This window comes from Arvicanthis niloticus, chromosome 30 (genome assembly GCF_011762505.2).
Source record: "Arvicanthis niloticus isolate mArvNil1 chromosome 30, mArvNil1.pat.X, whole genome shotgun sequence".
In the NCBI taxonomy this organism is placed as follows: Eukaryota; Metazoa; Chordata; class Mammalia; order Rodentia; family Muridae; genus Arvicanthis; species Arvicanthis niloticus.
The window spans coordinates 2,558,238-2,585,572 of NC_133438.1; the positions used below are offsets into that span (position 1 = coordinate 2,558,238).

General features: G+C 38.5%; 1 protein-coding gene across 1 annotated transcript in view; it reads right to left on the reverse strand.

Moving 5' to 3' along the window:
- LOC143440560 (NACHT, LRR and PYD domains-containing protein 4C-like) overlaps positions 1-26,838 on the reverse strand; it is a 34,125-nt gene extending 7,287 nt beyond the window's left edge. The window contains exons 1-5 of the mRNA XM_076927389.1: positions 24,952-26,838; positions 10,224-11,796; positions 7,402-7,557; positions 6,802-6,966; positions 3,509-3,676 (exon numbers count right to left, since the gene is read on the reverse strand). Of these exons, the coding sequence (XP_076783504.1) occupies positions 3,509-3,676; positions 6,802-6,966; positions 7,402-7,557; positions 10,224-11,796; positions 24,952-25,228 (2,339 nt within the window). The 5' untranslated portion in view covers positions 25,229-26,838. The remainder of the gene's footprint in view (positions 1-3,508; positions 3,677-6,801; positions 6,967-7,401; positions 7,558-10,223; positions 11,797-24,951) is intronic.
- Between the last annotated feature and the right edge of the window lie 497 nt (positions 26,839-27,335).

Sequence of the window (27,335 nt, forward strand, 5' to 3'; positions counted from 1 at the left end):
AGTAGTAAAATATTCAAGCAAGAGGAGAAACTTCTGGCTTATCAGAACGCATCCCCTTTCCTTTTTTCTGATACATAAGATCTAGCATTGAAACTGAGTAATTCATTGAAAATACTTTGGTAGACCTTACCCAAAGGTAACCTAAATCTTTTATATTAACAATGCCTCAATCACTGTCTCTAATGATGGTTTTAATGGCTACATGATTATTGTAATATAGGCAACCATATCAAAGTTGTCTTTTGTAATAAACTATGAAAAAAAATATTTTGGTAAACAATGTATATGTTGTTTAGTCTCAGTTCTGTTGCTGTGATGAAATTATACTAGCAAAAAATCAATTATGGATAGAGAGAAGCTAATTTATTTTTCTGTATATGTGTATATATGATGTTGGCAGGTACATATCATTGTATGCAAGTGGAAGTCAGAATAGCTTTGTGGAGTTGGTTCTCTCCTTCAAACATTACATGGCTGTTTGGAAGGTTGAACTTGAATTTGTAATACTCCTTTCTCAGGCTGCTGCACATTCGAAACTACAGGGATGTAAAATCAGCCATGACGTATATGCGCATGAATAAGTGTTTTAAAATTTTGTTTTTAACTATGTACATTTACGAATGTTATGTGTGAGTCTGTCCATGTGAGTGAGGGTTACTGTGGAGGTTGTTTGATTCTTCAAACCTAGAGCTACAAGTGCTTGTTAATTTGGGTGCTAGGAAACAAATGGATCATCTGGAAGAGCAATGTGCATTTTCTTAACTACTTAGCTACCTTTTCAGCTCCTTGCGCTTGTCTTTCTTTCTAAGGTTTGTGCTTTGAAACTTCTGCAATGGGACTGTATCAATAGGAAGAAATTAAAACTAATTAACTTTTCTTGGTGGTATTTTAGATAATGCCTTGGTATCTGGACAGGATTCCATAGAAGACCTTCCTTCAGTCGGCAGGTCAACAAAGAAACTATGAAAATTCAAGGAAAGAAAGAATCTAGTACTACCAAAACACACTTTGGCTGCATTCTAAACCCAAGGAATGAGAGACTGGGTAACTATCCTAGCACAGTGTAGATGTACACAATACTCTCACATCATCATTATGAAGAGTCACAGACAGGCATGCCTTTCCCACAGGAAACTTTCTGTTTTTCACTGTTGTGGAGTAAGGAGTCTGGTTTGTTGAGATTAAGTAGTCTTAGACTACCATTTGTGTCTTTATACTGCCTCAGAAATCTAAGTAATGACATGCTGCATATGTGCTCCTGTGTTAGGAGGTTGCAGGATGATGCAAATATTACCCTCAGTTTCTATCTATCATTTTTGAGATTGGAACTCATCAATAAAGCTAATCCTTTAGTTCTAGGACATACATGCTGAGGGGCAGCCCCAACAGGGTCTTCTTTGTTATTAGTACTCTTTGAGACAGCAGAGGGAGAAGAGTATTTGATGGAGGCTAAGAATTTTGTCTTATGAGATATGGGGTTAAGACTTGTCTTACTAGATATTTAGGGTTGCTGTATAATGATAAAATGTTTACTTATGTAAGTCTAAGTTACTTTGCTATTGTAGCTGACCTGCCTTCTGTGTTCCTCTGGAAACCAGAAACTGCAGTCTCTGATATTTAGCATCTCATCCTAAAACAACAGGAGATTAAGTAAAGAATTAACTGCTAAAGCATTTTCTATTTTATCCAGATGCCTCTTGTCAGGCATCTTGTCAGGCATCTTGTCAGGAAGTTAGGAGAAATAAATTTCTACTGAACCAGAAGAGAATCATGCTCACAGATGGAAAAAGGTTTACATAAGCAAATATGTATAAACTCTCATAAATTCATGTACAGATTCACAAATGAGTATTTATACATTTCCATTCAAGCCAGTTAGGCTAAGCTTGAATGCACCTTCATAATACTTACACACACACACACACACACACACACACACACACACACACACATATACTTACATATGCATTTGGAGAAAAAAAAACAAGGACCAGTATAGAAAGAGTGCACTCATTCTGAATGAAAAATAAGCTACAACCTTTATTCCATAGAGAAAGAAAATGTTTCTAAGCTTTTACTGTTAAATGAATTAAACTCGAATTTGTAAGAAGAAAGCTATGTTTCTTTTAATAAGACTAAGTCTGCCTTATTATTAAGAAAAGACCTGGTCTGTCTCATGGTAAAGAGAAGCCTGCCTGTTCCTTCTGCTCTCTCTATAGCTACTTCTTTCCTCCTTCCCTCTACATTCTGCATATTGCTGTTTTAGTTTTATTTTGTGCTATCTTATAATCTCTAAGTCAGTCTATCCTGCATTCTCCTTCTAATCTTACTTTCTCCTTCTGCTCTGATGTCAAAATAGTATTCTTACTGTCAATGCCTTTTGTCCCATTGCTATGCCTTTACTTCTAAATTCTTCCTGAGGTCAGTTCTGTCTAAGCAGTTTTATGCACTTACTAAAATAATTTTCCTGTTCTGTCCTTAAAATCCTGTTCAGATCTGACTAAAAAGTGTTCTGTTTAAAAAGTTCTTCTCAGCCCAGTTCTGTCTCTCTTTGTTCTCAGACACACTTTTCAGAATACCTGATTACATGCTAAAAAGTTCATCACAAGTTTACATATAAATTCATATTATAAATTGAAATAGAAGTTTAAAGAATATTTATATGCATACCCAGTAGAAGTCATTATCTGGCTAGACCTTCATCACCTGTCACAGTTCCTCGGGTTCATGGAAAGTTAAAAAACAAAAAAACCTAACTATGTTATTAGTGATATTTTGTATGGATAAACCCAGTCAACATTTTATCTTCTGTCCTACCACATATAATAAACCATAGTTCACTGTTTATGACCTTTGGTTAATGGTTTTATAACCTTTTAAAATATACTCTGTGTAGTAGAAGCAATTAACTGGTGACAGAGACTGGCAAAGTTTTCATTACAATTTCAACTATCAGAAAGGGCCTAATAGCAATCTCACTATAAAAGAGCTTAAAAAATACTGACATAATTTTAGGAATTTTTATAGGATTATAATTAAGAATTGAGAAGTCATATATTTGTCTACATAGCATCACTGCAAGACAGTACATCTTTGTAGATCTGCAGAGATCTGCTCAAAAGGGTAGACTAATACCTAGTGATTGTTACGTATGTTTAATTATAACAGGAAAAGCATATTAATAGCAGGAATCTCTCCTAAAATGATTTTCCTTTTGGCCTCATCTATGAGAGCAAATTGGTCATGGATTATTTTAATCCTAGGCAGATCATCTTAGAAAAATTACCTGATAGTTATTAGCTTGTCCTATGTTGGCTCCTGACATATATCTATCTTGAGCCCTTAGCTCTAGGATTATACACATCAAGTCCTGCTGTTGTCAGCATAGAAAGTACACCTACCCACTGAGGAATTTTCCCAGACACACCTGGCAGATTTTAGTAAACAGAGGCAAGTTGGAAAAGATTTCCACTGTTCTCCCTAGAGCGTACCTCCCAAGACCACTTACACTAAGTTCCTCAGAATACAGTCAGGGTGGCACAAAGCCTTACACAGTGAGTATATGCCTTGGTCCAAATTGTTGAATGCCAAATCAAGAGTCTTCAAGTTCTTGCTCCTCATCAGGACTAGGGCAATGTTCTTGCAGTCATCAGGTAAAAGTTCACAGTTTTGTAGGCTGCCGGAAAATGATAACAGCATATTCTTTTCTGTCTACATATTTTCTCTTGTTATTCCCATGAAGGTTTGGGACCTCTCAAACCTTGAAAATGTTAATTATTAAACAACAGAAAATATTTATTTTTAGTTTGTGAATGTTTCCCTATATGTACTTTTGTGCATCAAAATGTGTGGCTGATGCCTTGACAGACAAGATGGAGATATCATGTCCACTAGAATTAGAGTTACAACTGGTTGTAAGCTATGAGTGTAGAGTGTGAGTGCTGGGATGTTGGGAACCAACATCTAACAGAAAGCAGCTATCATCCTTTCAGCCATCTCAAGCCATATACCCTGATAAGAGACTTGTTTTCAACAGCCTACAAGAGCTAAGCACACTCTGATAAATATCTTGTTTATCCCACATATATTGTTTTGCTGATTAGTGCCCAGCTGCAAGGTTCACGTGATATCCATGCCTGCAAGGTTCACGTGATATCCATGCCTGCAAGGCATGTGGTATCCAGGCCTGCAAGGCATGTGATATCCAGGCACCTACAAGGCATGTGGCAAAAGTGTATAAATACCCAGGACTTCCCTTCAATGAGAGACAATAAATGAGACTTGAAACTTGATCAGAATCTCTGTCTTGTCTCTATTCTTCGAGTCTCTTCCCCCTTTATCCCCACTCTCTCTTGCTAGACCCTGACCCACAGATTGGAGCAGCAGAGCAGTCTGGGACACTGGGACAGAATTTAAACCTTCATTCTCTGCATGAGTAGCAAGTACTCTACCCTACCAGTCTTCTTTCCAGATGAGTTTAAAAATTACATTTATTTATTGGCATGTGTGTATGTGTATGAAGCCCTTGAGTTACCAGATGTAACATATAGTATATTGGTAAATTCTTATCTGCAGTTTAAACTTGCTGAAATTGAACTCTGAGAGTAAGGAGGTCTTTCCTGTCCCAGACTCCAATCCATTTATTGCAAATGTCCTCTAAGACTCTGTCCTGGAATGGACTAGCCCCCCTGGATCTATAAGAAAGAGTGGGGATAGCAGTCACAAAGCCTAAGAGTAAAACCACTGTGTTTCTGAGAATTGCTGTATGGTAATCCAGTATCAACCAAAGACACTATTATTTATGCCACAACATGATAACATCATACAGCATGAAATAGAAGGAAGGAAGGAATTCATAGGTAGAGATAATGCTCCACTCTGCCTGGAACTCTCCAAAGAGAATATGAGCAGGGCTGTATCCTGTATCAAGGCCTCCCCAATCATTTCTGTTGGATGAGCCAAAGCACCTGTCTTGCTCATATTATTTTTACTCAGTATCTGCTGTTATGTTTTTTTATTTGGGGCCCCAAAATGGACACCCTGTTCTGCATTCCAGGAGAGGGGATGAGGATTTTCCCCTGACTGATTCAGTAAGGTTCCTTCAGTCAATTTCTGCTGTATGTTTGTAGGCTTTGATATGTCATCTTTAGTTTTCTCTCTAATTGGGCTATCCTAGTCTTCTCTGATGATGTGTCAGATCTGATGATAGTTTGCTATCTGTGGCTACTTTCTACTTAATTATTCTACTTTCTACTTAATTTTTTTTTTGCTATATAACTCAATATACTTAAGTCATTCAAAAGTATAGTTATCATAGAAGCCTACAGAATAATAATACCCAAGGAAAAAAAAAAAAAAAAAACAGGTTAAAAGTGAATATATTAAGAATTGTAGTTCTCCATATTCATTTTCACCCCCATTTTCTGTCACTAGCCACAAACCAGGAACTATTATCCTTGCCTCTAATACCACATTCCTGCCCATCATTGAACTTTATATATGAAGCATACAACACTCTTTTGAATCAAATTCATGCCATTAACAATATCTGAGTTCCATCTATGTATAATCAATAACCATAGGTTTCTCACTCACCTTACTGTCAGTAAGAATTTCAAATTTTCAGGTTTGAACACATTCCAAAAGTGGTTCAGAAATCACCTATATTTCAGCAAATGGAGTTATATAATCATAGATTTTACACTCATCAGTAAGAGTTCTGAGTTCTGGGATAGTTCAGAAGCCATGAAATCTGAACCGAAGCCATGATTTTCAAAGTGGATATATCCATCTAGAAATTAACTTTCACATTCCATAATCAGTTCAAGTTAACTTTAAATTAGATGTACTCATTTTTTATTTCACATGTGAGTATTTTGCCTGTGTGTGTCTTTGTACTACATTCATAATTTGTGCCTGTGAGTTTTATAAGGGATAAGATCCTCTGGAACTAGAGTTACAGACTGTTGGGGCTGAAGCTGGGAAAGCAACAAATCACCAAAACAACCCAGCATTTTAAATTATTATAAATTACTCAAATGAAATTAATTTACTAATTTATTTCTTTACATTGTGTATACATGCTCAAGTATATATGCCATAGTATGCAAAAGATTGTGTGGGAAATGTGGAACAAACAAGGACAACTTGTGGAAGTTGGTTCTTTCCTTTCTCTGTATGGGTCCTAGGATAGAACTCAGATTGTAGAGTTGGCAGTAAGTGCCTTAACCAACTGATTCTTCTCATTGACTAGCTGTGATCAGATCTTAAAGTGAGGAAGTCTACACATGAACAATAGAAAAATTGGACACAAGTTCACAAATTACAAACTGTACTCCTGTGATGGTTTTAATGTCAAGTTGACACAATCTAGAATCACTTAGGAAGGGAGTCTCATTGAGGGGGTTCTCTAGATGGGGAAGACTTGTTTGGCATGTTTATGGGCACTTTTTTTGTAGAAGTTAACTGAGCTGGTAAGACCTGCCGACTGTGGGTGACACCATTCCTCAGGAAGCATAATCCTGACCTGTATAGGAATGGAGAAAATTAGATGAACAGAATCAAGTTTACATTAATCCACTGCTTGTTACTCTTAATAGTGCATATGATGTGACTATGTTTCAGGTTTTGCTACCCTGGCTTCACACAGTAATGGCCTATAAACTGAAATTTTTAATCAAATAAACCTTTTTTCTCTCTATTATTGCTTAGGTCAGGGCATTTATATCACAGCAAGATAGATCAAAATCAATATGCCTCTGTTGAGAGGAGTCCATGCTCTAGATAAACACAAAGACTTACTCCAGCTTTTCTATGTTGCATTCTGCCTTGGTCAAGACATCACATAATAGTTTAACATCAGTGTGGGAATGGTGTGTGAAACTGAGGTCCAAGTATCGCAAACAGCGCATTTGAATCAAATCAAAGAACCGGTGCTTTGAAGGTAAGAAGGACACATCATTTGCCCTGTAGAACAAAAAGAGGTATCCATCAGTTTTCATCCAGTCTGATCTCTCATCTGTGGCAAAATCCTATATCCAATAATGACTACAAAACTCTAATTTTGTAACCCAGTGATAAAGCTCACTGTTTCTCACACTGGGTGAATTTTCTCTTCAATATGGAACTATGCATAAACGTGTGGAAGTAAAATAGACTCTTATATTAAGAAGCTACTAGAATCTAAACAGCAGAGTCTCCCCACCCCCAGCCCACTCATAATCCTACAATTCATGAGACAGCCCTCATTAAAGAATAGTCAGCAACAGACATTATAGGTGTGAAGCTAGTAAGGTTCTACTTTAGACTGTGTAAGCCTGCTTTTATGCAGTTAGCTAAGAGATGGTAGGGAGGCTATTTTCTTCTGTGATATGAATAAATCAAAGTCAACCTTTAACTTACCTAAGTATAATGGTGCACGTGCTGTGATTCAAATGATTATACAAGACAGAAAAGGCTTGCTCACTGAAACTAATTTGTTTCATTTGGAGTTCCTCGATGTTCTTACTGCTTATGAATACAGAACATAGTTGATTCCAATAGGTTAGAAGTTTTTCCCTGTAACAGAGGAGAAAGAAATACATCCCACTGTTAGAAAGTCAACTCAAGGGGCTAGAAAGGTGATTCAATGTTTAAGAGTATTTGCTTATTTTGCAGAAGACATAATTTCAGTTTCCAACACTAATATGGTGGCTCACAACCATCCATAAATCCAATTTCAGGGTTATCTGACAACCTCTTTCTGTCTACCATGAGCCTATGTGGCCACCATGTATAGGCACACATGCAGGTAAAAGCACTCATACCCATAAAATATTAATAAACATGATAAAACTACCAGTGCTTTCAGATTCTACTCATTTAAAGAAAGTTAAGTCATTCACAGTATATGAATATACCAAACTGACTCCCCAAATAGAGTAAGCATAGCCAGCTAAGGTCATTCCAAGTTTGCAGTTCTTAGTCAGACATGTATCAAGGTCTGTGGGATTCTGGTAGTTATAGCTTGAAGTAGAGATGCTGTAATATCTATTGGAAAAACCTCAGAGAATTCTGAGAATCCTATACACTGGGAACCAGGCTTGCCTTGGGCTTTTCCCTACCCTCCTCACTTCCACAGCAAGATAAGACAACCCAGATAACTTGGCAGTACTGAAGATAAGAACCATGCCTTACAAATAACATTGGTAGTATTAGAATGAAAAGATGAGGCAGGGTTCCACAATCCCTGAGTCAGAACCTAGAACAAGAATGTCCTGACTCAAAATTCAAATTGGACAACTTACTCAGTATATATCTCGGATAATATAATTGACTTCTCTGACTACTTTTCTTACCTCTAATTGGATAATCAAATTTGCCTTGTGTCTGGAAAGAGTGAGAGAGAGAGAGAGAGAGAGAGAGAGAGAGAGAGAGAGAGAGAGAGAGAGCACATGCATGCACCACCTTATATGTATTGATGTCAAAGGACAACTTGCAGGAATCAGTTTTCCTAAGATGTGGTTCAAAGAATTGAACTTAGGTCATCAGACTTGAGGGTAAGCACCTTTTATCTGCTGAGCCATCTTTACAGCTCATCTTTTATGTATTATAATATGAAATGGGTCAATTAATACATACTTTTGTGTGTATATGTTTGTTAGTGTATGCACATGTGCATATGTGTATTTACATGTGCTTGCATATGAAAGCCATGTTTCTGCCTCCTTAGTGTTGGGATTATAGGCACATGCTGCTAAGTACAGCCTTTTATTTAAAAAATGTGGATCCATGGGATGATAGTGAAATTCTCATACTTGTCCAGAAATTGAACCCATATCCCCCGTAACAGTTAACCTTTAAAAATTTGTTTGCAGCTAGGTGATCAAGAGAAAGTTTGACTGTGAAGCTCATATCTCAGAAGGGCAGAAAACACACATGACATAGACCATCACACTCCATCCTCACAGTACAGTATGGTGTGTTAATATCATTGCTGCTTTAATAATAAGGACACTATAACTAAGAAAAGGAAAGTGTTTTCCAGGGCTCCACTACAATCAGCATAACTTATTCTATTCTTTCAAAAAGATCAGAAGTGTGAGGCCAGCCTTGATTACAGAATGAATAGAAAGCAAAACCATGGCTCAAAAAACAAAACAAACAAACAAACAAACAAAAAGAGCCAGTGATGCTGTTCCTGGTAAAGTGCTAGCTCTGGATTCTATTCTCAGGATGGAAAAAAGAGAATCAAGAGATCAAAAATTATACACATGTATTTTTGTTATTTGATATTTTTTGGAGATAGAATCTCACTCTTTAGACCATACTGACCTCAACCCCTGTATTGTATGTAGCCTAGACTACTTTAAAATGCTGAGAGAATCCCTTGGATCAGTTTCCTGGGAGCTGTGGTTACAGGCATTAGACCCTCAGACCTGGCTAAGTGTGATTCATGTTGTATTCCTTACATATACTGTCTTATATGTTACAGGCCTGACCTAATGCTTGGATTACAGGCATGTACCCTTATACTTGGAAACACTTCAGTGGTTAATTTAAGAGTGTTTCCCTTTCTTCAGAGAATAAGAATTTGGATCTCAGAACCAACAACTGGCATTTAGCTATAAGGCCAGGGGATATGTAATGAATACTTCTGGCCATTGTGGCAGTCTCCACATGTATGTATACTAACATGCAGCTATATAAAAATGAATGAAAAATGAATCTTATAAAAAAGAAACTTGTCAAAACAGGTGAATTTCCTTTTTTGACTTAAAAACTTTATGTTATTTTAATTTATTTTTAAAACCATTTAATTGAAATTCTATTCTATCACTTTCTCCCTCCTGTATCTATTGTGTACCACCAACTCTCAAGCAACAGGTTTTATATTGTTATATATATATATATATATATATATATATATATATATATATATGGATATATGTTTATGTACATGCATACACACATATGCAGACATGAATACACAGATACATACACATATACATACATATTCATGTGTACATATCTTTACATATATGCATACATATACATAAAACATATACATACACCCAACCTGTTGAGGCTGTTTCTGTTGTTTGTGGTTGTTTATGTCATTTCTAGGCTGACCATTAGCCACTGGACAATCAGTAAGATTGAGTTTTGAATATGTCTATATAAATCATCAATATACAGGGGACAGATTCTGAATACTGGACAGAAAAGATATTGAATAGACTCACATATAGCTGTGTTCCTGTTCCTCTTTCAGAACAGTTTGGGTTGAAAAGGATAGTTTCTTCAGGGTAGAACAGTGTTTTAAGCAGTAAGCAGCAACAATAATATCAGAATAATTTTTAGCCACAAAGTCAATCTGTTCCATACAGTTCATTGCCTGTATTGAAAAAGCTTCATCCTCCATTTCATAAAGACAATAAAACAACTTCATACAATCTATCCCTTTTTGAAGCGTTTCGTCAATACTTATGATTTCCAGGCACCGATACAACTGATGCTTTACTTCCTGGGACAACTGGTGGCCAAAAAATGCCAATAGTTTTTCTTGTTCCAATTCATGTAAAAGGCCAAAGATGAAACTGCCTGAAAAGATCCACTGTGTTCTGACATTATTTAGAAACATAATGAAGAGTATGTCTACACGGCGCACATGTTCACAAGGGTGGTCCTCATGGCTCTTTAGCAGATAAAAGATGGCAGCACAGACCTCCTGGATGGATGGGTGAAGGAATATGTAAGAATTTTCAGATTCCCTGATCTTTCTAAGTATTCCAATGTCCAGCAGTGTGGGGATATCAGAGTCCATGATCCCATTTCTCCTGAGAGCCTCTTCACTAAACACAAATGTGTCAGTCCACACGCCCTCAGCAGCTAGAGAACACAAGCCCTGCAGCTGCTCTTGGCTTTTCTTACTTGGATATTGAGCATTTTGGGGAATGAACAAATTGAAGATATGAGTGGTATACAGGGAGGTGGTACGTCGGCAGATGGAGACTAGATCTCTTCCCTTCTCTATCTCCTCTTTTAGACAAGTAGCCACCATGCAGCAGAGCACAGGGACATGACATACAGTGAACAGCTGCTCATTTTCTCTCACCAACCTGAAGGCCTCCTCTGCTCTGTTCGTATCTTGTAAAAAGTTCTGGAAATACAACTTAATATTGCTCTCTGTGAATCCTGATATTGTTGTCACATTTGTTTCCTCAAACATGTCCTCTATTGTCTCAAATGTCTCTGGGGTAGTAGAGATGATGAGAGAGGATTCAGGGAGCATCTTTCTTTTCAGCAAACTGCTTATCAGTATATTCACTGGTTGCTTTTCCATGCAGTTATCACACAGCTCAGATTCCTGCTTATCCATATCACATCCCATCACTTCCAAGCTGTCGATAATAAATAAGAGTTTCTCAGGTTGGGATAGGATCTCCGCTATGGGAGCTGAGGCCCTGGGCCACTCTCTGGAGATCAGTTCAGCAAGGCTAGCTCTCTGCAACTGCTTCACATCTTGACAGCAGAAGTAGAAGATGTAGGAGAATTTGTTTTTAAACAACAGGCCATCTGACCAGGTAAGCATTAACTTTTTCAATATAAATGTCTTACCAATTCCAGCCACTCCTTTTATGAACAACATGTGTGGCTTCATTTCAGTTGTATTTGATAGGAAAAGGTTCTCAAAATTATCAAAGATATCTTGGGTAAATGTCTGATTTAATAAGACCTGAATACTGGTGTTGAATACTCTGGAATTGTCATCGGTCAGTTTCATCTTCAAATGAGCTCGATATAACTTTGGGTGTCCTGAGTCAGTAAGCATAAGGAAAAAAATTCAACAACATGTCAACAAGTTAAATATTTATCCATATATATGACCATAACATTTTAATTATCAGATTATATCATTTAAAATATTTCTTTTTAATAATGTGTGTGTTAGTGGGTTCCCATAGAGGTCAAAGGTGTTAAATACAACTCCAACTCTCAGCTGGATTTACAGTTGTCTATGAGTAGCCCCACATGGGTGCTGGGAGTTGAACTCAGGTACTCTGTAGGAATAGAATATGCTCCTAGCCACTGAAATCATTTCTTCACCCTGTTTATGATGTCTGATGTTAGGAGTTCATTAGCTGTGGGCCCAGAACAACTCTAATTAATGTGAGAAGATTTCACTGGCCCTGGAGCACAGTTGCATTGCTGCGTGTGTCAGGAATATTATACCATTAAACTGTCACATGCTGTTTCATAAGCTGGCACCTGAAGTAGGGTTATCCCTTTTCCCCATTTCAGACCAAAGCATGTTTAAGTGCAGTGCCTTCTTGGGTTCTTGCCTGTCAATGGGCTGACCCATAACTCTGGAACAGAAAGTGAAGAGACTAAAAGAGCTCAAGAGTAAAAGTATCATGCTCTTCAGATCAGCTAAATCATGAACCATTTCAAGCAGACTTTATGATTGTTTACCCCATGATATAAAAGTGCCTGCAGTGGAAAAAAGAAGCCTGTACTAGAACAATGGGAACCTCAGCCATGAAGAAACAGCTTCATTTGAAGCTCCAACTCATTCCAACTTACTTATCTGATTTTTGCTGCATGTTGTGAGAACACAATTTGATGATGTTAAGAGAGCCCGATTTGCTGATGTAACCTTCCTACCATTATTCGTTTTTTTTTTTAATTGAGACTATCACTTGAGAGGATACTCTCTGCTCTTAATGGGAACTCCACTTGACTTTCATTAAGAGGCTTCGCCAGTCAACTTCTATTGAAGGTTTTAAGGGTCCAATTTGATGATGTTTTGCTCTCTCTCTCTCTCTCTGTCTGTCTGTCTCTCTGTCTGTCTCTCTCTCTCTCTCCCTATTGGCCAATTTTTCAACCTATCTACCCACCTGTCATTTATCTTGATCATTTGCTATTTATTATTTTACTTTAATTTGCAATGTAGTTAATGATTGTATTCATTTAAAACCAAAAGCATGGCTTTCGTAGATAATACTCTGGACCATATGGAACCCTGTGCTGTGTGCAACTGCTCTACAGGAACAGCAAAAACACCAACCAGGAGTGGCAGACTACATGGCTCCCAAAATTCAAATATCAGTGTCGATTCAACCCTGCCACATACACAGATAAACACACCTAAGAGAGGGTAGTTAAACATGGTTGTCATGACAGCCCAAAACTGAAAAAATGGTATCACTATCAACATAAGATTGACTAAATGATAAGGAAAACAGGTATTGTCATTTTGACTTTAAAAGTATACAGGAGGTGTGGACCTCGGATTCTGCCCGACACATTCTGGAGGCTCCACGGACCCCACAGTCAGCCTTAGGTAGGAAGACCCACACACTGCTCTAAGCCCATAGCTGTGTGCTGGGAGCCCTCAGAATCCAGCAGGAACCCCCCCCCCCCGCTCCTGAGGACTAGCATTCCCCTTCTGCTCATCTCCCAGATCTGAGGCCTGGACCAGACTTCTGCCCAGTCTGCTGTTGTGTGGACCCCAGATTCCACCCGAGACATTCTGGAAGGTCCACTCAACCCAGAGCCACAGAGGAACAACTGAACTCAGAGCGTCAGACAACATATCCTGAGATATCCTAGAGGAGCCACTGCACTCAGATCAGTGGGCACCTTATCCTGAGACATCCTAGAGGAGACACTGCACCCAGAACAGCAGACACCTAGCTGGACTGCTACCTTGGAGGCACCATATCCTGAGGCATCCTAGAGGTACCACTGTACTCAGTGCAGCTGGAGAAGATAACAGAGACATCTGGACCCCGAGAAGATCAGACACAAGCAAGATAAAGGGAAAGGCAGGCTTCAGTCAGAGACAGCAAGTACAGGCAGCACTAGATTTAACCAGATGGCAAAAGGCAAGCGCAAGAACGTAAGCAACAGAAACCACAAAGTTACATGGCATCATCAGAACCCAGTTCCCCCATCATAGCAAGTCCTGAACACCCTATCACACAAGAAAAGCAGGATTCAGAATTAAAATCACTTCTCATGACAATGATAGAGGACTTTAAGAAAGACATAAATAACACTCTCAAAGAACTTAAGGAGAACACTGGTAGACAAATAGAAACCCTTAAAGAGGAAACACAAAAATCCCTTAAGGAATTGCAAGAAAACACAACCAAACAGGAGAAGGAATAAAACAAAACCATTCAGGATCTAAAAATGGAAGTAGAAACAATAAAGAAATCAGAAAGGGAGACTACCCTGGAGATAGAAAACCTAAAAAAAGATCAGGAGTCATAGACACAAGTATCACCAACAGAATACAAGAGATAGAGAGAATCTCATGTGCAGAAGATACCATGGAAAACATTGACACAACTGTAAAAGAAAATGCAAAATACAAAAAGCTACTAACCCAAAATATACAGGAAATCTAAGACACAATGAGAAGGCCAAACCTAAGGATAATAGGTATAGATGAGGGGGAAGACTCCCAATTTAAAGGACCAGTAAATATCCTCAACAAAATTATAGAGGAAAACTTCCCTAACCTAAAGAAAGAGATGTCCATAAATATACAAGAAGCCTACAGAACTCCAAATAGTTTAGACCAGAAAAGAAATACTTCCCGCCACATAATAGTCAAAACATCAAATGAAACAAAGAACAAATAAAAAACAAAACAAAGAAAAAATACTAAAAGCAGTAAGGGAAAAGGTAAAGTAACATATAAAGGCAGACCTATAAGAATTACACCAGACTTCTCACCAGAGACCATAAAAGCCAGAAGATCTGGGACCAATATCATACAGTCCCTAAGAAAACACAAATGCCAGCCCAGACTACTATACCCAGCAAAACTCTCAATCAATATTGATGGAGAAACCAAAATATACCATGACAAATCGAAATTTACACAATATCTCACCACACATCCAGGACTTCAAAGGATAATTAGTGGAAAACTCCAACACAAGGAGGAAAACTACAACCTAGAAAAAGCAAGAAAGTAATCTTCCAAAAACCCCAAAAGAGGGTAGCTATACAAACATATCTCCACTGCCAATAACAAAAATAACAGGAAACAACACCCATTTTTCCTTAATATCTCTTAATATCAATGGACTCAATTCTCCAGTAAAAATACATAGACTATCAGACTGGATACATAAACAGGACCTAACATTTTGCTGCATTTAGGAAAGGCACCTTTGTGAAAAAGACAGACACTACCTCAGAGGAAAAGATTGGAAAACAATCTTCCAAGCAAATGGCCCCAAGAAACAAGCTGGAGTAGCAATTCTAATATCAAATAAAATCATTTTTCAACAAAAAGTAATAAACATAAAGGACACTTCATATTCAAAGGAAAACTGTACCAAGAGGGACTCACAATTCTGAACATCTATGCCCCAAATGTAAGGGCACCCACATACATAAAAGAAACTTTACTAAAGCTTAAAGCATACATTGCACCCTACACAATAATAGTGGGAGATTTCAACACCCCACTCTCAGCTATGGACAGATAATGGAAACAGAAACTAAACTGAGACACAATGAAACTAACAGAAGTTATGAACCAATTGGACTTAACTGACATCTATAGAACATTTCATCCTAAAACAAAAGAATATACCTTCTTCTCAGCACCTCATTGTTCCATCTCCAAAATAGATCATATAATTGGTCACAAAACAGGCCTCAACAGATACAAAAAGATTGAAATAATCCCTTGTACCTTATCAGACCACCATGGACTAAGACTCATCTTTGACATTGACAAAAACAAGGGAAAGCCCACATACACTTGGAAACTGAACAATGCTCTACTCAATGATAACTTGGTCAAGGAAGAAATAAAGAAAGAAATTAACGACTTTTTAGAACTAAACGAAAATCTGGACACATCATATCAAAACTTGTGGGAATCCCTGAAAGCAGTACTAAGAGGAAAAGTCATAGCTCTATGTGCACACAAAAAGAAAATGGAAGGAATGTACATTAATAAACTGACAGCACACCTGAAAGAGTTAGAACAAAACGAAGCTAATATACACAACAGGAGTAGACAGCAGGAAATAATCAAACTCAGGGCTGAAATCAACTATGTTGAAACAGAAAGAAGTATACAAAATATCAACAAAACCAGAAGCTGGTTCTTTGAGAAAATCAACAAGATAGACAAACCCTTAGCCAGACTAACCAAAGGGCGCACAGACAGTATACAAATTAGTAAAATCAGAACTGAAAAGACAGACATAACAGAAACAGAGGAAATTAAAAAAAAATCATCAGATCTTACTGCAAAGGCCTATACTCAACAAAATTGGAAAATCTGGATGAAATGGACAATTTTCTAGACAGATAACAGGTACCAAAGTTAAAGGAGGAGCAGATAAACCATCTAAACAGTCGAATAACTACTGAAGAAATAGAAACAGTCATTAAAAATCCCCCCACCAAAAAATGCCCGGGGCCAGATGGTTTCAGTGCAGAATTCTATCAGACCTTCAAGGAAGACCTAATACCAATCCTCTTCAAGCTATTCCATCTAATAGAAACAGAAGGAACACTACCCAATTAGTTCTATGAAGCTACCATTACACTCATACCTACAACACAAAAAGACATAACAAAGAAAGAACTACAGACCAATGTCTCTTTTGAATATTGATGCAAGAATACTCAATAAAATACTTGCAAACCGAATCCAACAACACACCAAAACAATTATCTATCAAGATCAAGTAGGCTTTATCCCAGGAATGCAGGGATGGTTCAATATTCAGAAATCCATCAATGTAATCAACTAAATATATAAACTCAAAGAACAACATGATCTAGATGCTGAGAAAACATTTGACAAAATTCAACACCCCTTCATGTTAAAAGTCTTAGAAAGATCAGGAATTCAAGGCCCATACCTAAACATAGTAAAAGCAATATACAGCAAGCCAGTAGCCAACATCAAACTAAATGGAGAGAAACTTGAAGCAATCCCACTAAGATCAGAAACTAGACAAGGCTGCCCACTCTCACCTTACCTATTCAATATAGTACTGGAAGTCCTAGCTAGAGCAATTAGACAACAAAAGGAAGTTAAAGGGATACAGATAGGAAAGGAAGAAGTCAAAATTTCACTATTTGCAGATGATATGATAGTATACTTAAGTGAACCTAAAACTTCCACCAGAGAACTCCTAAACCTGATAAACAACTTTAGCAATGTGGCTGGATATAAAATCAACTCAAACAAATCAGTAGCCTTCCTCTATTCAAAGGATAAACAGGCTGAGAAAGAAATTAGGGAAATGACACCCTTCACAATAGCCACAAATAAAACAAATTATCTTGGAGTGAATCTAACCAAGCAAGTGAAAGATCTGTATGACAAGAACTTCTAGTCTCTGAAGAAAGAAATCAAAGAAGATCTCAGAAGATGGAAAGATCTCCCATGCTCCTGGATTGGCAGGATTAACTTAGTAAAAATGGCCATCCTGCCAAAAGCAATCTACAGATTTAATGCAATACCCATCATAATTCCAAATCAATTCTTCATAGAGATAGAAAGAGCAATTTACAAATTCACTTGGAATAACAATAAACCTAGGATAGCGAGAACTATTCTTAACAATAAAAGAACCTCTGGGGGAATCACCATCCCTGACCTCAAACTGTACTACAGAGCAATAGTGATAAAAAACTGCATGGTATTGTTACAGAGACAGACAGGATGATCAATGGAATAGAATTGAAGACCCAGAAATGAACCCGCACACCTATGGTCACTTGATCTTTGACAAGGGAGCTAAAACCATCCAGTGGAAAAAGGACAGCATTTTCAACAAATGGTGCTGGCTCAACTGGAGGTCAACATGTGGAAGAATGCAAATTAACCCTTGTACAAAGCTCAACTCCAAGTGGATAAAGGACCTTCACATAAAGCCAGATAGACTGAAACTAATAGAAGTTGGGGAAGACCCTCAAATACCTAGGCACAGGGGAAAAGTTCCTGACCAGAACACCAATGGCTTATGGTCTAAGATCAAGAATCAACAAATGGGACCTCATCAAATTGCAAAGGTTCTTTAAGGCAAAGGACACTGTCAACAAGACAAAACAGCAACCAACAGATTGGGGAAAGATCATTACCAATCCTACATCTGATAGAGGGCTAATATCAAATATATACAAAGAACTCAAGAAATTAGATGCCAAACAACAAAATAACCCCATTAAAAATGGAGTACAGAGCTAAACAAATTATTCTCAACTGAGGAAACACGAATGTCCGAGAAGCACCTTAAGAAATGCTCAACATCCTTAGTCATCAGGGAAATGCAAATCAAAACAACACTGAGATACCACCTGACACCAGTCAGAATGGCTAAGATCAAAAATTCAGGTGATAGTAGATGCTGGCGAGGATGTGAAGAAACAGGAACACTCCTTCATTGTTGGTTGTGTTGCAAGCTGATACAACCACTCTGGAAGTCAGTCTGGCAGTTCCTCGGAACTATACCACTCCTGGGCATATACCCGGAAAATGCCCCAACATCTAACAAAGACATATGCTCCACTATGTTCATAGCAGCCCTATTTATAATAGCCAGAAGCTGGAAAGAACCCAGATGCCCTTCAACAGAGGAATGGATACAAAAAATATGGTACATTTACACAATGAAATATTACTCAGCTATTAAAAATAATGAATTCAAGAAATTCTTAGGTAAATGGATGGAACTAGAAAATATCATCCTGAGTGAGGTAACCCAATCACAAAAGAACACACATGGTATTTACTCACTGATAAGTGGAGATTAGCTCAAAAGTTTGAAACAACAAAGATTCAACTAACAGGCCACATGAAGCTAATGAAGAAGGAAGAACAAGTGTGGATGCCTAGGTCTTTCTTAGAAGGAGTAACTAAATACCCAAGGGAGCAAATATGGAGACAAAGTGTGGGACAGAATCTGAAGGAGAGGTTGTATGGAGACCATTCCACCTGGGTATTCATTCCATGTGCAGTCACCAAAAATAGACTCTGATATGGATGACAGGAAGGGAAAGATGACAACAGCCCGATAAGGCTGTCTCCTTAAAGGTCCCCCAGAGTCTGACATACCCAAAGGCAGATACTCACAGCTAACCATTAATCTGATCAAAGGTCCCCAATGGAGAAGTTAGAGAGTAAACTGAAGGAGCCTAAAGAGTTGGTGGCCCCATGAGGAGAGAAACAATACCAACCAGCCAGAGCTCCCCAGGGTCTAAACCACCAGCCTAGGAGCACATATGGAGGGAAACATGACTCCAGTTGTATATGTAGGGGAGGATGGCCTTGATGGACATAGGTGGGAGAGGAGATCTTTGGTCCCATGAAGGCTGAACACTTAGTGGGGGGGGGGGATCTTAGGGTAGGGAGGGGGAGTGGGGTGTAGGTGGGTGCACACCCTCATAGAAGCAATAGGAGGGGAGATGGGATAAGGGGTTCCTGGGTGGTGGGAGAAATGCAGTAAGGGGATAAAATTTGAAATATAAATATTATATCCAATAAAAGAGGGGGAAAAAAGAAAAGCAGCTAGAACCAACATCCTTAATAAAATGTCAGCCCTCTTAAAAAATTATCTTGATACTAAAATTTGTTTTGAGAATTGTATATTGCAGAATGATCAGCCTTGGTGTATCTACTCATCAAGCAAGTTGGGCAGACCTGCTCAAACCTCTGAGGTCCTGGAATTCCATCTGGATGCAGTGAAGATACAGCATCAGAGGCTTATCAATTTACTCTTCCCCCCAACTCCTCTTCTAATATCTCAATGCCCATAATCAGCTTAAAGAAGCTAATGAAAAGTCAGTACCCCTATTCCCTGGGCTTTGGGACTAAGGTGGTAAATGTTGGGCTGTCTTTCTAGGGAAAAGTAGTGGTTTTCTGGGAATAGAGAGGATTAGCTAGGATTTATTGCATAGCCATAACCTATTAGTAGAAATCTGTACAATTATTATCAAGATGAATATATAATTTCTTAAATGGCCCCAATTTACTTTGATTACAAATTTTAAGGTTTTCATTGGTATGAGCTTCTTATTGATATAAAAGTGAGATGAATATTGTTATTCTTAGAGGCATTGTACCAGTATAACACATTTAGGAATACAAGGCTTAGACCCAGTCCTTCTTTAACTTTAACAGATTTGAGATGGTTAGCCTGTGAGTTAAGGGACTATAGCAAATTCATGGCTTGGAGTTTATTGTTAGGGTGTTTTCTATGTTTTATTTAGAAATAGCTGAGTGGAGTTGACAGACAACAGTCCAGATTACCTTACATGGATAGTTGGTTTTCAAAACATCAGAAGTCCACAGATTGAGGTGATAAACATTTCTGTATTAATGCTCATTTTCATTAGAGACCTGTCTGCTCCTGACAGCTTCCTATATTGAATTCTAAGAAGAAATTGAGCATCCTTGGAGTTACTCCAGTTGTGGTGAGACAGCCACTAGGCAAGAATTGTCTCTTGTCATCTACAGACAAATTACTGTCCAGAAAAGGACACACTTGCAGAATAGTTGACTGATTATATCTGCCTAGACAGAGTAATCAGCCCTTAATAATTCTGCAGCACTAAGATCTGTCAGATGATCCTAGGCCAGAAGGCGGAAGAACAATGCTCCTGTGTTTTGTAGTAGAGGGAGGGTCCAGGTGTTCAGAGGTCTCTATAAATTGGCTAAGTTTTAGAAGCTATGCTTTGTGCTTCCCACAATTATAGTTAACTCAGTCATTCTGGATTTCTGACGGGGTTGAAAACTTATAGTCTCATAGCCAATCCTGGCTCTTTACCTTGAGAGAAAAGGTTTGAGTGGATGGTCTTCAGCTGACATTCATTCTAAAGCCAAGGAAAAAGCCAGGTACAGAACCCAGTGTTTTAGTTAGGATAGATGACAGTGGTTCTGGTTAATCAACAAAATGATGGACTGGGTATTAAGACTATCTTGTACCTCACTGGTAAAATTGGCATAATTATGCTCTAATTGTATTTTGAGAGAAAAGTTTTATTTTAACAGGAAGGGTGGTATGTAGGAGGAGCTAAGGTGGGAGGAGTACTGAGAGGAAGAGAAGGAGTGAGGAAAGAAGGAGAAGAAAGAGAGGAGAAGCTGGGTGATGAGAGAGACAAAGAGGGGGGAGACAGGGAGGCAGATGTTTACATATCTCCACCAGTCAAAGATAGTTGATATATCTAGGTTGGGTAGTGGGTTACACCTCTGATTGAGCATTACCAAACTTATAAAGCCTTTGATTAACATTTTTTAAAAAATGTATAAGTGCAAAACGGAAAAGGGGGCATGGTATAGGGGTTTTCTAAGGCGGGGGGAATGGGGAAAGGGGATGGCATCTGAAGTGTAAATAAAATATCCAATAAAAAATGAAAAAAAATATATAGAGGAATGGGGCTAGAGAGATGGATCAGTAGTTAAGGGCACTGGCTTATCTGGAAGAGGTCTTGTGAATGAATTCTTTCCCGCACACATCAGGTGGCTCACAACAGCCTATGACACACCTCCAAGAGTGTCTAGATTCTCTGCAGCCACTGCACTCACAAACATAATCCCACATACATGCTTGAATATGTGAAAATTTTGAGAAGTTACTTTAAAAGTTTTTCAACATTCACAACCTCCCATATATGTGTATGTGTATGTGTATGTGTATGTGTATGTGTATGTGTATGTGTATGTGTATGTGTATGTGTATGTGGCATAAAAGAAAAAGGGATACAATTACAGGGGCCAGAGGGTACTAGTGAGAAAGAGAGAAAGGAGAGTCATAGTGGGTGAGTACTGTGTGAAAAGCACAGTCACACACACACACACACACACACAAATTTATACTGAAACACTTTGCATGCCAAGTACACTGCTTAATTCTTAAAAGGTGCTCAATAGAAATAAAAGTCAGTTTGGGCAATCAGTGAAAACTGAGGAAATCAAGGCAAATTGTGTACACAAAAAGTTCTTAACTAAAATTAAAAATCAAGAGATAGGTTGGTGAGATGTTTTAGAGACATTTGTCATCAAGCCTGAGGACCTTATTTTGTTCCAGGTGACCCAAAGGGCAATAGCAGAAGTAACTCTTAGAAGTTGTCTCTGATCTCCACTTGTGTACCATTGTGTACAAGTGCATATGCATATGCACAAATTATACATATAAGAAAAGTTAAAAGAAGCCAACAGGTGGATTATTTTATTGATGAGAAGTAGCTGAACAGGGAATGAAGGACATGAGGATGTTTAGAAACAAATGCCAGCCTAAAGCACAGAGGAAAAATAAAAACTGATACACACAGGACATTGTATGAAGATCTAACATGTAGGGCTCAAGAGATGGCTCAGTAGTTAGAAGCACCCAGGAGAGCTGGGTTTAGTTACATGCATACACATGGTAGCATCTACATCCTGTAGGGCCAGATCTGATGTACAAGCCTGGCCTTCAAGGGCAGTGTCCCTAAATAGTGCATATACATATATGCAGGCACTCTCACATATACATAATATAGTTTCTAACTGATCACATGTATTTTAATCGTAAATTGAAGATCTTTATATGCAAGTGGATTTCAAGAAGAAGGTGGAAAAGAACAGAAGAGCAAAAATTTTTAAACAATTTTTTTTAAAAAAAATCACATGCATGTTATGTACTCACTTATAAGTGGATATTAGCCATAACCTACAGGGTTATAAAGTACAATCCACATACCTAAAGAAGCCAAACAACAGGGAGGTCCCAATGGAGGATGTTTGAATAATTTTTTAGAAAAGGAAACAAAGTAGATTTCAGAAATGCATGGAGAGAGGGAACTAGGTGGGAGAGGAAATGGGGAGAGGAATGGGGTTGGGGTATCAGATTTAGGAAGAGCAGGTAAGAGAGAACAGAATTCAGTGGGGGCTCATCTCTAAAACAAGCCAGAGGCCTGGAATGGGAGGAAACCCCAGGGTATCTATGGGGGGTGACTCTAGCTGATGCTGCTGATAGTTAGAGTATGAATCCTGAAGAGTCCAATTTCTGTCGGACTCCCAATGGATGAATAAAGACAACTCACCCATAAAACTGTCAATTCCAAAATGTGCCCTGCCTACCTACAAGATGTTCAGGAAAAATGATAGAGCAGAGAGTGAGAGAATGGCCAAGGAATGACTGCCCCAAATTGAATTCTATCCCATGGGCAAAAAACAAACTCTGATACTAATAAAGGATACTCTGTTTTCAGAAAGGAGCCTAGCATAGCTGTCCTCTGAGAGGTTCCACCCAGCAACCAATAAAAAGAGATACAGAGACCGCCCCCCCCCCCCCAAATCAAACATTAAGTGGAGCTTTGAAAGCCTTGCAGAAGAATTGGGGGAAACACTGAGGGACCTCAAGAGAACACAGGAAGACCAAAAGTGTCAACTAATCTGGACCTGTTCCTTGGAGAGTACCAAAGACTGAACCACCAAACAAGAGTGAGCATGGGCTGGACCTAGCTCCCCTGCTCCAATACATATATAGCATATGGTCAGCTTGGCCTCCATGTGGGTCCCACAACAACTGGAATAGAAGGTGTTACTGAATCTGTTGCCTGCCTGTGGATCCACTAATGGTTCTGCCTTGTCTGGTCTCAGCAGGTGATGATGCTTCTAAATTTTCAGTGACATAATGCACCAGCATGGAAGGTGGTGAAACCTAGGGGTTTTATTCTTCTCAGATAAAAGGGGAAGGATTTATATGAGGAGGTATTGGGAGGGGCACTGATATTAGGATATAAAGTGAATTTTAAAACGAGGAGGAAGAACAGCACAGAGACAACTTTTAAACAAATAAAGGCTGTAGAGACTATTTTACAGCCACAGATCTAAGATTATCAATGAATCCCAAGCAGAATGAGCTTAGAAAAAAAAAATCCATCTCAGCTTTTCATAGTAAGACACTGGAATATCAAAGACAAAGAAATGAATTAAATCTTAAAGTATCCATCATAACTTATACCAGCATAAACATAAGTGTGACTCTTAAAATTATAGTGTTTTGAAACATGGCTTTTCTTTTATAAGCTTGTGCTTGGTAAAGATCAAACCAGCCACAACAAAGACTAAGAAATCATGTTCCACACTATATTACCTAGATGTTTTAAATGCATATATGGTCTATATGTTGGAGGGGAATGGGGGGGGGGGGGAGGTGTAGGGAGGTTGCAATACACATGCATGTGGAGATGATAGGTTGACATTGAGTGTCTTCAACTCCTCTCTGCTTTAAAAAATAGATTTGTTTTTTTTATTTGGATGAATGGGTGCTTTTGTCTGCATGTATACCTGATGTATTCAGTGGCCCCAGAGGAGAGAAGATGACATTAGATTCCCTGAAACTGGAGTTACAGCTTGTTGTGAAGCACCATGTAGGATCTGAAAACAGAGCTGAGGTCCTCTGTAAGGACAGGTGTTCTTAACCACCAAGTTATCTCTCTAGACCCCCCTGTCTCATTTTTGAGACATTTTTAGCTGAGTTAGACAGTGCCAAGTTTACTGGCCAAGTAGCTACCATGCCTGACTTGTATGTGGTTGCTGAGATATAAAGTCAGATTATCATATTTATAAAGCAAGTACCTTACAGACTCAGACACCTTCCTAGACTTCACAGATATGATCTACTGGAGGTGCTTTTTTTTTTGTTGCTGCTGGCCTAAATCCAGCACTGTAGAGTTTCACTGTAGAATTAAGACTCTAGTTTTAATTAGAGGGAATATTACTAATATCCTGGGTAGAAGTTTAACCACCTAGGTTAGATCACTCATACATTTGATCACGCACACTAGACCTCATGTGTGTACATGAAGATGTCTCCTTCAAGGAGAAAAAAAATCCCAGGATACCTGTTGGGCATATGATAGATGGGCATGAAAAACAGTATCAAAATTATGACATGATCCCCATTCACTGTAAAGAAGCTTTCACCAACTTACCATGAATCTCTCTTTTGGCTCTCTTTATGAGATCCTTCCTATTGAGCTTGTGGAAGATTTTAAAGGTCACATCCCAGGCTTGCTTCTCTTCAAAATGTTTAAGCAGTAAGTTGGCAAGCTCTTCCCGAGATGCCTTCTTCAAATTTGTCCAAGAGACTTGTGTCTGCCCCAATTGCAAAATCTCCTGGTTGAGAAACTCCTTAAACATCACTAATTCCTTCTTGTTTAGCTCTTCCAAGTACCATATAAGGCCAAAATCAGAAAACAAAGATGCCATCTTCTCTTAATGAAGATATGCTAGTCTTCAGAAAGATGAGTACCAGGATTAAAATACAGACAGGATCTTAGGGAAAATCAGGTAAGCAGTAGAGTTACAAAGTTAATTTATTAATTAATTAAAAATTAAAAGGGGTCAAAGGGCTAGGAAATGGTTGAGTTCATAAAGTCTTTGCTGCATGAGTGTAGGAACATAAGCTGAGTCCTCAGCACACATGTAAGAAGCAGGGTGTGCAGCCACCAAACCTTCAACCTACTATATATCTTGTCTGTAAGATATGCTGGAGTCATTGTAATTCAGAATTTGTGAGTGGCTAACAAATTACTAGTCCAACTTGAGGCTTACAACATAAGAAGAAGCCCACACCTGCCACTACATGGATGGGCTGGAACCACTCACTGGCTGGTCAGCCCAGTGATACATATAGAACCAACCACAATTGTCCAAAAAAGTCAATGAAATGATTCCTAATGGTTTTCTACTATATCACATAGATTAGTGTCTGTCTCAATAATTATCAGTGCATCATCCATCAACGAGAGAATCAGGTAGAGTGACCATAGCCAAACAGTAGATGAAGCCAGGGTAACCCCAAAGAAAAGGCACAAGAAGGATTACAAAAACAAGAGGGATGGAGGACACCATAAGAACACAACCCACGGAATCAACTAAGCTGGGATCATAGGGGTTCACAGAGACTGAAGAGACAATCATGGAGCATGCATGGGTCTGCACTAAGTCCTCTGAATATATGTTATGGTTGTATAGCTTGGTGTTTTTGTGGGACCTCTCATAGTGGAAGCTGTCTCTGACTCTTTTGCCTGCACATAACCCTTTTCCTCCTACAAGGTTGCCTCATCCAGCCTTTATGAGGGTTTGTGCCTAGTTTTATTGCACTTGTTATGCTGTATTCCACTGTTATTCCTGGGAGATGTGCTCTTTTGCTGAGAGTGAACAAAAGAAAAATGTATCTAGGAGATGGGGAAGGTATGTGTGAGGGGGACTTGGATGCATGCAAGTAGGGGAAACTACCTTGGGATCTAATTGTGTAAAGGAATAAAAAGACACATGGTGTGACGGCACAACCTGTGGGCCTACTTTTCTAGTCAAAATTCCTGAGCCCCATGTTTACTGAGAAATCCTGTCTCAAAAAAAAGCAGGTAGAAAGTAATTGAGGAATATCCTTGCTGTTGATATCTGACTTCCACAAGAAAACCCCACTCCTCATCTTCACACATACATGTGGCCAATTACTTATCACATATTACACTGTTCATTTTCACTGATAAATAATGGCACAGATTTTTCCCATATGGGATCATATTAGCTATCATCCCATTAAAAGGCTCATTAAAACAGTAACATGGTGGTTCTCAACATTCTTAATGCTATAACCCTTTAATACAGTTCCTCATATTTTGGTGACCTCCAATTGTAAAGTTACTTTTGCTGCGTCTTCATAACTGTAATTTGGCTACTTTAAGAATAGTGATATAAATATCTGTGTTTTCCTATGGTCTTAGGTGACTCCTTAGAAACAGTGGTTCAACCCTACAAAAGAATCATCACTTACAGGTTGAGAACCACTGCAGCCACACTGGGAAAACAACAAAAGGAGATTATTCTTAAGAATTACTGATGGGGTTGGAATGATGGCTCAGCATTTAAAGGCATTTGGTGCTCTTGCTGAAGACCTAGGTTCAGCTTGCAGTATCCATACTGGGGGACACACAATTGTCTGTAACTTTAGATCTACAAGATTTGACACCCTCTTATGGACTCACTCCATAGGTAGGGTATGCATGTTGTGTACCTACATACACTCAGGCACACATATAAGCATGAATAAATGTTAAAATAGTTACTAGTACCACCATCTCTGGTAACACTTGGTGGAATGATAATACAGAACAGTGTTAAATGTTATTATGATAACAGTATAGTATATGCCACAAAACCACTGTAAATATAAACAGATAGCTGAGTCCAGTGACGTGAGCCAAGTAATGCCAGCTACTTCACAGGGAAGAGGATGACAACCTCATGGTCTGCCTTCAAACATAGTGAAATCAAGACAAGCTCAGGTGACTTTGTGAAACCCTATCTC